The sequence below is a fragment of the Scleropages formosus genome, chromosome 21 (assembly GCF_900964775.1).
Source record: "Scleropages formosus chromosome 21, fSclFor1.1, whole genome shotgun sequence".
Taxonomy (NCBI): domain Eukaryota; kingdom Metazoa; phylum Chordata; class Actinopteri; order Osteoglossiformes; family Osteoglossidae; genus Scleropages; species Scleropages formosus.
The window spans coordinates 21,639,544-21,651,311 of NC_041826.1; the positions used below are offsets into that span (position 1 = coordinate 21,639,544).

The 11,768-nt window shown below is 43.6% G+C and overlaps 1 protein-coding gene across 1 annotated transcript; it reads right to left on the reverse strand.

Annotated features, from left to right (window-relative positions):
• Positions 1–8,119: 8,119 nt before the first annotated feature.
• LOC108920748 (beta-2-microglobulin-like) lies at positions 8,120–10,966 on the reverse strand. Its single transcript, XM_018729760.2, has 4 exons — positions 10,795–10,966; positions 9,043–9,315; positions 8,707–8,741; positions 8,120–8,558 (listed from the first exon to the last, which is right to left on the reverse strand). The coding sequence occupies exons 1-3, from the start codon at positions 10,856–10,858 to the stop codon at positions 8,728–8,730; spliced, it is 351 nt and encodes a 116-aa protein (XP_018585276.1). The 5' UTR covers positions 10,859–10,966; the 3' UTR covers positions 8,120–8,558; positions 8,707–8,727.
• Between the last annotated feature and the right edge of the window lie 802 nt (positions 10,967–11,768).

Consider the following 11,768-nt stretch of genomic DNA (forward strand, 5'->3'; position numbering starts at 1 on the left):
CCACCCACCCTCACACACACCTGCTCAAACCACACATCTGTACTAGTTCTTTCATCCCGATCCTGTGTGGCCAGGCTTGACATGTGTGCTGTCACTGCAAACCAACAGCTGGTCCCGAGGGTCCACCTGTGTCCCATTATGCACTTCCTCAGGTGTCTGCAGGGTGGCAGTAAATCTCAGGGTCACTTCGGCACGGCTGCAGGATGCTCCTTGCTGATCAGGGGATTTGTAGGAATTCTGCGGGCTACTCGCTGTAGCAGCTGCTCTGCTGGGGGAGGCAGTTCTGGGCAGACAAGGATCTGCAGGCACGTGCAGTGGGAGGTCAGTGAGCGATAGCCGGCTGTGTGTGAACGAGGCCTTGATGGGACCAGGAAGCACATGTCATAGTACACCGCTGCCCAGACGCCACCTCTGTCTGATGTGTGGTTACACTCGTATCTGGAGACTGTCCTCTGTCCCTGGGTATAAAAAGAAAGCAGCAGAAATACTGACTGAAGGGACACTAAGAAAAGTTAGGGGTAAAAAAAATATATATGAAAACAAAAGACAAGCATGAGGTACCAATACTGACAGTCTACTGTGCGTTTGTATTTTGTATTTTTCCCTGCTTTGAGTAAATATGAAATAATATGCATATACATGTGAAACTGGCATTATTAAAAAAAGGGTCAGTTTTTCTATGTTTTTATGTGTTTCTGTGTGATTGCCCTGTCAACTGTGGTTACATTTCTGAGACAGCACTTCATTGTGTGTGTTTTTGTGTGTGCGCGTGTGTGCGCGTGTGTGTGCGCGTGTGTGTGTGTGTGTGTGTGTGTGTGTGAGACAGAGAGAGAGAGACAAAAGGATGCAGGCCTGGTAACCCGTAGTTGGCTCACTTTCCGAGGATGACCTTGACTCGTAGGTAACGTTCTTAGAGTTTACAGTGCGAAGAGAAACGAAAATAAATGAAATGTGCTGTTGTTTAAACTGTGTGGAGTCCATGACTTGTCACTCAATCAGCTCAGTTTCATTCCTGCTGGCCTCAAATGACACTAATCAGCGACACACCAATGAGGGGGGTGTGTGTGTTCACCTGTGTGACCCCTTAAGGTATGTGTAAGTGTGGTCTTATCCTTCCTTTGAATCCGTCTTTCATCCTGTACTAGTTGCTATTAAAGCGTATGGTAATAACAACACGTGACAATATTCATAAATTCTACTGTAGTTTTAATTATGCTGTTGTGTTAAAATGTACTTTCTGGACTCATCTTTCTAGCAGGCCACTGCTCATAAATTGTGTTATATTTGAGCTGACACGTGAATTGTCTGACATTTCCTCTTTGCCCAAACCTTAACGGCGTGAAGCACTGCTAAAAAAACCAAGACTTTATCAAGGCAAGTCACTCAAACTAAGTATTTTTTTTTTATTCATAGTGAACAAGTCCATTTAAATTCACCGGTAATATGTACGATTAGGGAAACTGCTAAAGTTGTAAACATGGAGGAACGTTATGAAGAAAATAAAATGCAAGGAATTTAGAGTGGTCAGCGGTGCCAAAGAGACACTTCTGAAGGCTCCTGGTTACTTACTGTTTACACACACACACATTTTCCAAACCGCTTGTCCCATATGGGGTCGCGGGGAACCGGAGGCAACCCGATAACACAGGGCGCGAGACCGGAGGGGGAGGGGACACACCCAGGACGGGACGCCAGTCCATCGCAAGGCACCCCAAGCGGGACTCGAACCCCAGACCCACTGGAGAGCAGGACCTGGTCCGACCCACTGCGCCACCGCACCCCCTCTCACCATTTACATTTATATTAATTAATTTAGGAGACACTTTTTCTATAGCAACTCACAATGAATAGGGTGCAGTACGACACTGACACCTTTGGTAACTGCAGTACTGGTCATGCACGTTGCTGAATTTTGGAGGAAAAATAACCGTATTTAACTTTATTTATACCGCACTGAGATGATTTATAAACAGCCAGTAATGCTGTTCAGTCAGCATATTGTTTTTCTTTGATTACACAATGTAACAAAAAAGTCTTTCCCATTTTTTGCTTTTTCCATTCAGTGTTTAGATTAAACATCCTTTTGGTGTTAGTTTGCACTACATGTCAGTTTTTCGAAAAATATTCCACATTCTTGAAATTAGCAAATTTTGGTAAATTTTGGCACCCAGTTCCAGGCACGGAATATTTCACTACCTTTTAGCATCTGATACTTTCTAGAATGTTCCAATGGCTGTAAAGTACCAAGCTAAAACTGACACTGAACTGGTGGTATTTTTGTAATCGGTAAACTTCAACTAATCATAATCCATGCAAAAATTGACCTAAGAACTTTGAAAAATTTTGTGACATTGCGTTATATAACATAGTTGAAAAATACAATATGATCAACTATAGAATTCACCCGAACAACAATACCGTGTTTCTAAATGTATATGCACTGTATTGATAGTTGCTTCAGAGAGTGTCATCGTCATACGAACAAGCCAAAGTTTTCGCTGCTCGGGTTACACTTCTTTACCGCATGCGCGTATTGCACCACACTCCTCGCAGTGTGTGCGGGGCCTGTTTCTGGGCCGTGCGGCGGTGCCGCGGGGCCAGCGTCCGGCACTCGGGTCCAGGTTCCCGAGGCAGACATCCGGGCTGCTGCCGTCTTCATTGTCAGCATGACAGGAGGTCATTTTTTTTGTTCTTCGTGAACCAATTTGTCACTTTTTTCTCACAGTTTGTGGATGTGCATTTTTGAAAAAAAAATGGACAAAGTTCCAGTTTCCGCAAAATAAAGCACCGCCACGTCTGTTCGGAAGCGAGGTCGGCGTGGCGGGAGTTGGGAGATCTCTTCCGCGCTCTTCGCTAACGAGAGTGCAGCACGCGGGAAGGAAGGGGGGGGGTGGTATAGAGAGGGATGACGGTGGGGCCAAAATTTCCCGGCTGGCTTGAAAATTGATGCTGGTTTTTGTTCGCTAATACTTTTCATCACATCAAAGTCCAAAAAAAGATGAAGATACTTTTGCTTTTATTTTCACAGCTATTCAATCTTTGTGAGAACAGATCTGCCGTGTACAACTGTCAGTCTGGACATGTGGACTGGCTGGGGATCAGTCCTAGACGGAATAAAAATATACAGCCAAACATTTTCGCCATAACTGATGTTATTCATTTCAAAACACCTTCAAGATGTCGCTTGTGTCCGAAGTCTGTCAGATCTCGTTACGTATTACCCGGGGTATTAAACACACCTCTTTTGAAGTGTTTCTAATTTATTTATGCTGAGTATTATGACACCAAGGGCCGAAAACTGAAGAAAAAATCGTATTACATCCTTGGTTAACACGCAATACGATGAAAAACAACACGATGTCAAGTAATGATTCATGTGTCAGTCAAAGTGAAAGTGGTCAAAAATAAAAGTAAAAGTGCCTCAACGTGTCATTCCTCCTCCTAATGCCGAGCCAATAGCAAAAGGTGTTGTTACAGTTCACGGGGAAATGTGTGTCCGTCAAGTTGTTGGGAAACCTTCAGGCTCCATTTGTCCTACGCACTATAGTACAAACACCCTGTTTTACCATCTGACTATGTGTTACAGTCGTTGGCTTCTTATATCTGTTGTTATAGCATGTAGAGATACACACACACCATCTGAACCACTTGTCCCACACGGGGTCAGGGGGAGCCGGAGCCTAACCCGGCAACACAGGGCGTAAGGCTAGAGGGGGAGGGGTCACACACAGGACGGGACGCCAGTCCATCACAAGGCACACCAAGCGGGACTCAAACCCCAGACGTACTGGAGAGCAGGACCCGGTCCAACCCACTGCACCACCGCGCCCCCCACTCATGTAGATACATATACATTTTACTAATCTTTCTTTTACAAGGTGCACATTTTCAGAGCTATTTATATAAGTTATTTCTTTATAATAATTGATATGATTCCGTTGATGCATAAAGATGTCAAATTGCCTTTAATTTAATTGCCTAATTACAGTTTAACATGTTCTTTTAAACCTTGTTAACTAAGTGTTGAGTACATTCTGTAACTGTACAGTTTGTGCACACACACACACACACCACTTGTCCCAAGCAGGCTCTCGGCAAGCCGGAGCCTAACCCGGCAACACAGGGCACAAGGCTGGAGAGGGAGGGGACACATCCAGGACGGGACGCCAGTCCATCACAAGACACCCAAGCGGGACTCAAACCCCCTAGACCCGGTCAAACCCACTGCGCCACCATGCCCATTTAGAATACATGCTTTGTACAAACTCTACTTCATCACGTGTGCTTGGAATAAACTCCTTACTGCATCTGGTGAGTAAAGTGTTACATCTTCCATTGAGGTTCCAAAAGGCTTATAGGTTGCAAGGGGGAGTATCAGTTAAAAAGGGTATGGGTTCGAAAGGGGTTTATTTACCGAGGGTTACGGACTGTATCCAGGTTATACATTCTATATGGGAGTGGCCAGTGATCACCAAGAACACCTGCTTTGTTATTTCCAGTGTACACCTTACAAGGCACTTTGCTTACATTTAATATCCCAGAAATTACCGCACTCCTTTCCTACCTGTACATTAGTAACGGTGAATGTGAGCACTGTAGTGTTATTGTGCTCTGTTAATTCCTGTGTATTAAAATGGATAAATACAGTAGTACAGCCCTGCTGTGGTCCACTCGCTGATGTTCAGTAGCATTAAAAGTTATGAAACAGTTATGAAACTGCTGTTTCATTGTCTTACACACTAAGGAAGAAACATAAAAACTGTACTTGTGTTACTTTTTTTCTCTCAAGCTCGATTCCTGTACACACATAATGAACGGATCTGATCAAAAGCTGTGGAAATACTGTACAGGAGTTGAAAAGGGGGTAAATCTTTTTCCCAGCACTGCATATTGGGTGGAGGGGCTGCGGTGGCGCAGGGGGTTTGACCCGATCCTGCTCTCCAATGGGTCTGGGGATCGAGTCCTGCTTGGGGTGCCCTGTGAGGGACTGGCGTCCTGTCCGGAGTGTGCCCCCCCGCCCATTCCAGCCCCAAGCAGCCTCAGCCAGTGTGTGTGTGTGTGTGTGTGTGTGTGTGTGTTGGGTGGAGGGACATCCTGTTCAGGCTCCAGCACTTCTGGGAAGGGCACGACTCGTGTCATAACGGATTTTCTCCAGCAGGTGGCAGCGTTGCTCTCATGAAAATAAAAATGAAAGTAGCAAGAGGGGAACTCCAGGTACTTTATTACACATCTTTTCAAAAGTCCCTAGCAATTTTACTGTAAACATGACCTGACCCTAATGAGTCCCTATTATCTGATCATCAACAATAAGGCGGGCTAAATAGGAGAGGTGTGTGTGTGTGTGTGTGTGTGTGTGTGTGTGTGTGTGTGTGTGTGCTGTGTGCTTGTTGTGGCCTTCTTATAAATGGGTGTGACACTATTCAATGTTCTTGTGTTTATAGCTGAGAAGAAGCAAAAAAAAAAGTAAGCATGACACACCTACAACACCGAAAGTGTGATGACAATGCGATCAGCTCGACAATAAACTCGAAAGTCCAAAGCAGATTCCTGACACATTGAACACAGCGGTGAACTGTAGCCAAAACTTAAAATGCAAAAATATGCGTAATATGTCTAGCACAAGAAATAAATCAAATTTTCCCAGATTTTTTGTTTTGTAATAATAATAAATCTTGAATATCAAAGTTACATTCACTTTATTTTTATAGTGCCCTCTTCTCACTCAGTGACACAGAGCACTTGAGCAAAGGCATAAGGCAAAGAAACACCGAGTCTTACAATCAAGAGTAAATTAATTAATTTCCCTTTGGTGTTTTGATGATACAGGGGGTGCGGTGGCGCAGTGGGTTGGACCACAGTCCTGCTCTTCGGTGGGTCTGGGGTTCAAGTCCCGCTTGGGGTGCCTTGCGACGGACTGGCGTCCCGTCCTGGGTGTGTCCCCTCCCCCTCCAGCCTTACGCTCTGAGTTGCCGGGTTAGGCTCCGGTTCCCCGTGACCCCGTATGGGACAAGCGGTTCTGAAAATGTGTGTGTGTGTGTGTTTTGATGATACTGCTCTCCTTATGAGTTGACAACAATGTGTTCCTCTAAAGATAGCTCCTGATAAATATGCAAATAGGAGGGGGTGCGGTGGCGCGGTGGCGCAGTGGGTTGGACCGCAGTCCTGTTCTCCTGTGGGTCTGGGGTTCGAGTCCCGCTTGCGGTGCCTTGCGACGAACTGGCGTCCCGTTCTGGGTGTGTCCCCTCCCCCTCCGGCCTTACGCCCTGTGTTACCGGATAGGCTCCGGTTGCCTGCGACCCCCTATGGGACAAGCGGTTCTGAAAATGTGTGTGTGTATGCAAATAGGAGGTTATTAGATCATGTTTTTTAAGCAGAAGAAGGGAAGTCAGAGGGAAAGGTGTCTCGTTTTGTTACAGGAATTAAAAGATGGATTGAAAATTAACTGAACCTGTTCAAACGCACTCAGAAACTATACTGAAATCGGAATACACTGTAACACCGTGAATAAGGCAAAAGTAAGGTTTTTTAATTATTATTTGTAATCTCTACGGATCAGAATGGATCACCAGCCCACCTGGTTCCACGCGCTGTCCAACTAGTCGACAGGAATTCAAAAATAAGTTTCTCCATTCATCATTTACGAGAATTAAAATCTTTATTCAATAAAATTAATCCTAAAAAACTGCCATGCCAATAATAAAATCTAAAATAAAACAAAAATCAGTAAGACCAGAAATACACCAGTGTTGCCTGTCCTGTTCCGAGCACAACACTTACTGCTTTTATATCTATTCTATTTATAGCGCAGAAGGGTGTGACACATGACCATGACCGTCACCGTGTCTCGCGCCGCCTTTCAAAGCGGAGCAAATGATATGCGGCGGAGCCCCGCCCCCGCCACGCCTCCCGTCGGCAATGCACCAATCACAGCGCGTCCTTCGGTTAACAGGCAGATCTCACCGCCGCAGGTTGTCTTCCGCCTCGCGTTGATCAAACAATGAGACGATGAGATCCAGGGGAAAATCCAGCACTTGATCTTCTATATAGAACTCGTGTTCCACGTTAAACTTTTTAGGGAGAAAATACACTCGCTCACTGTTGATAACCGCTTATTCTAAGACAGGGTGGTGCGGAGCCTATCCCAGAAGCATTGTGTGCCAGGCTACTCAGGGTACACCGTGGGCAAAGACACACACTAAGTTCAATGTGGAGTCTCCAATCCAGCTGAAACAGGTCTCTGGAGTGCGGGAGGAGGCTACAGGACCCAAGAGAAACCCATGTAAACATTGAGGGAACATCAGCAACGGGTCCCAACCTGCATCCAACCGCACAGCCCAGATGCTGTGAGGTACCCGCACAATCCGGTGCACCACCATGCCTCTTTTTGAGAATCATTAATACATTATAATTTTCCGTTCAGAACTTTGATTGCAGGTATGGCTTGTGTACAGGACCTCCAATGTGTACAATTTTTTCCCTTTCCCTCTTAACAAAAAACTGTCATCAATTGTATTCCTTTTCAGTTAAAATTCAGTTGTTCCCACAGAAATTAGAGTGAATGAGACATCTGGGTTCAGCCTTCTTTCCTCCTGCTAAATTCAGAATTTGAGCAGTAAGCAGTAGCTCTGCAGCTCTTATGGTACTAGTTACACCATTGCCTTATAAATCATGTCAAAGAATTAATCACTTAGAGAAAATGTTCTTTTTTTGCATAATGGCCTTTATACCCTTATTCTGGACATACCATTTGTGTATTACACTATCCCTCACTCACTTTCTTTACCCTCTTGTGCTTGTGAGGGTCACAGTGGTCCAGAGCCTATCCTGGAATCACTGCATTAGGCTAGATGGGGATACACCCTGGAAGGGACCCCAGTCCATCTAAGGTTGTGTTTTACTATCAGATATTATTAGTCTGACCACATTTCCCTTGAAGTACAAAAACTGTCATGTGGTGAGCTGAAGAGTAAATAATCCAACACCGCTGTGTGTTTTAAAGAATATTTTAATCCAAAGGAAAAAAAAAAAAAAAACACAAATCTTACATTACATTCCAAATGGAAATCTACCCAGTATTGTTTCACAAATAATCCATATTATTCTGCAGGAACTGGAATCAAGACAACTGACTATAATGGGAAATGGAATTTCTACACCACAGTAGTGTTCCCAGCAAAGATACAGATTCTAACATTATGCTGCTATTGATAAAACTATCCTAACATCACCCTATTTTATTTCAGTTGTAAAGTTGGAAACAAGTGAAAGCACTTTCAAAAATACTTAAGAATGTGAAGTAAAGCTGTTCTATGTGGCTACTTATGAATAAAGAACAATGAAAGTAAAATCAAACTGTCTAAGAAATCAACACAACCAATTGCCATTTTCGACTTTTTACATCAGTGAATTACAGTAATTTCTTTATTCCACATCCATCTCAATTTCTATGCAAACTGGTTGGTTGCCATCTTTTAGTCCACACTGTGTTCCGATTGATGATAAACTGTCAAAACTCCAAGAGTATATATAATGTCTGGTCACACATTTAGTACTGCATCCTGTGGGAAAAACAAGAAGCACACATGAAAAATGGAGGTTTCTAGTTTTACTTAGAATTTCTGTAATTGTTACTTGCATGTGTGTTAAAATTTCCAATAGGAAGCAGACCCCTCTATGAAAAAAAATACCATGCAATGCAATACTTACCCAAAGAAATTCTCCAAAGATCTACATGTCAGGCTCTGTGTGGGGGGAAAAAATAAATATTTCTTTACTTACATCCTTAGAGACCTGAGACATCTTAAATATAATGAAGGAAAAACTTAACCCTTCACGCATAATAAAGGCTACTCATAAGTACTAGTTTATTATGATGCAGTTTATCCGTGTGGGACCAAGCGATACAAATTCTTGGGAAAAGTTCATCTTCCGTCTCCTAGTTCTAAGGCTGCTGCCCTGATCAGCATGTGAGGGATTAACATTCCTGTATGGAGAGACAGAGAAAGCTGAGCAGGAACTTCAATGCATCCATTATAATCTCACCCCAGCTGTAGACCTTTTGTTCACCATCGTGCATGACCTCGCATGTATACACATTGCCCTTCTCTGGAATGAAGGGTGCTGTCTTGGTGAGCTGGAAGTGCCAGTCGTGGTTGAAGGTCAGGTCAGTCTGGTAACTGTCCCCTATCTCCTTGTTATTCTTCATCAGTTTAATTACGATGTTGGGGGGATAGAAGTGACTAGTGTGGCAGATCAGCTTGTTTTCCTTCCCAAACTCGCCAGGGTTACGGCTGTAGACCGACACCCTAGGAGGGGCTGGAAGGAACACGGTGGCAGAGAAAGAAGGCAAGTATTAGAAGCATCTACATTTGTTTACTAGGTGAACATTCTAAAATAAACAGAAATACAGACTCTCCCAAACTGCAATAGATTTTAGATCTGAGACACCATAGGGGAATTTCATGCAGTAGGACTCTTCAGCCTGCTGGATGGCCCAAACCAGGGTCACATAACTCCATAGTAATGCTCTTAACTACTACACCTGGAGAGCACATCCACCCATTTCGTGCTTCAGGCATTAACCAGGGACTAATTAAAAATGGATATTCTAAATCTTGTTGGATTGTGCCCCTCGAGAGTCGGAGCTGAAGACAACGTGAGGTCAGCAGGTAGAGTAATGCTGAGAGCTAAACCAGGTTACATTCCCACCTCCTGCTAAAGGAACCTTGAGCAAGGTATCTGTACTGTAAATCACACTTTCCACAAGTATCAGACAAATAAGACAAATGTCCACTGTACAGCCTGATGTCATGGACCACTTTATGTCTCAAGTTAATCAAACTGGAGAAACCTTCTTCCTGAAATAGACCCTGTTTTATCCTTTTGAAAAAGCACAAATCCTGGAGCAAACAACTAGTCTTGCGAAGGCTGGACGCTTTCGAGGCCTCTAGAGGCGCGCGAGCGAGCGGAGCTCCGCCTCCTCCGTCTCTCATGCGAAAGTGAAAGTAAGTCGGACCGCGGGGGGGAATTCCGGCGCCCGTCAACGTGAACGCGCACTTGGTAAATCAAGAACAAAAAGAAAACAGGCAAGGAATTGGAAGAAACAAAAAAACGTTTTATAACACGCCGATAAATCCTCTAAAGTGTAGCCGCGCTCGCGATCCCCGTTTTGTATCCGTTTTCCCCGCACGCGACGCGCACCTATGCTTTAAAAAAAAAAAAAAAAAAAAAAAAAAAAAAAAATTAAAAAATTAAATTCAATCGGCTCCAGCTACTCGACGGTATTTAAGGGGATTTTCTGGTTATGTTTTCATGCAGTTAGTTCTTATATACAGAAAAATACAAATAACAATAATAACTAAAAAACTACACTCCTGGTTCCGGCATATCGCCCCCCCCCCCCTCCCATTTCCTTAAAACTAAAAGAAATCAAATTTATCCCATTTCCCGTATCCTGACTTCACATGAATTGGTTAATAATTCCATGATCAGTATATAAAAGCGGTTAACATTTTCAGACCATTATGTCAGGATTTTTCAAAAATTAATTAAACTCCTTTCCTCGTCGCTACAAAAAAAAAAAAAAAAAAAAAATCGTATTATCGGACTGAATCAGACGAATAAGTTTACCGCAGTACACACGCGTTTCAGTAACATGCAGGGGGAAAAAAAAGAAGACTTCTAGTTCAGAGACGTCGTCGCTGCGCGCGCAGTGTTAATTAATGACGCCTCGAGACATCAACAGTCACACCACCGTCGAGATTCCAGAACTGGCTTTTTTTTATCCACACTTACACTTCTTGGCGCTGACGAAGCAGAGCGCTGCCGCGAACACGACGGCCACCACGATCGCCTTCATTTTCTTTCTTATTTCTCGCTTTGGACGCCAACAGGTTCCGTGAAGATGCGCAGCAGCTCTCGCCCAGTTGCGCTCCGACTCCAGTTGAAAGCGAAAGCAGCGCGAGACGCCGTTTATTCGCACCGTAGCCCCGCCCGCTGGCATTTTCTGCGCCAATCACAATTGGCAGCGTGCGGTTGCTAGGCTGATGTGAGGCCTGCAGGTTTGTCGCGATCCGAGCAGCTCTGCGCTCCGAAGACGCGGATTCTCTTACGGGTTTTATACACCGTCACTATGCTGTCTACTGTTCTGGCCTCCAAATAAAGAAATAAAACCGCTTGAATTAATGTATTTTCGAACACCTTGCTTTTATTGTCACTACTGTGATCAGGAGTCAACAGTTTTAAAGTTCTTTGTTCACTGCGATCAGCTATGCGACGTTATATTTCTAATTGATCAACTGGGTCTTTTTTGCTAAAATAATCTAGGTAACATAGCTGAAATTGGAGCATTTTCTCTATGTGTACATTTTGCTTGTATAATTAATTCTTAGTAACAACAATCAATGTCAGCAACACGGAGGACTTCTAACAAAAACCTTTAGTCAGAGACCACAGTCAGTTAAATAAACTGTGGATCCTCGTGCTCAAATTGGACATTTAGAGCAGATTTTACATTAAATTAAGGATTTATTTTGTATACTTGTAAAAAATTATAAATACGTCGTTCCGCATTACCAGTTTCTGTTTAGCCGTTTATGATAGTATGACTGTGTTTATTTTCTTAGGAACAGTCTAGAATAAGTATCGTGAAGCTGAACCTTTTGGCTCCGTCTTTCTTGGAAACATAGTCTTTTCAGAGTAGTTTAAACTTTGAATAATGTGGTCATCATACTCTTTATTTATATCATGGCTCTTGTCGTTTAGCAGCT

What these genes read in the sequence shown, in the direction of transcription:
- LOC108920748 (XM_018729760.2), bottom strand. Translation starts at nt 10,858, where the DNA reads ATGAAGGCGATCGTGGTGGCCGTCGTGTTCGCGGCAGCGCTCTGCTTC. An exon ending in CTTCGTCAGCGCCAAGAAGT is followed by an intron (nt 9,316 to 10,794) that starts GTAAGTGTGGAT and finishes TGTTCCTTCCAG; the next exon opens with CCCCTCCTAGGGTGTCGGTC.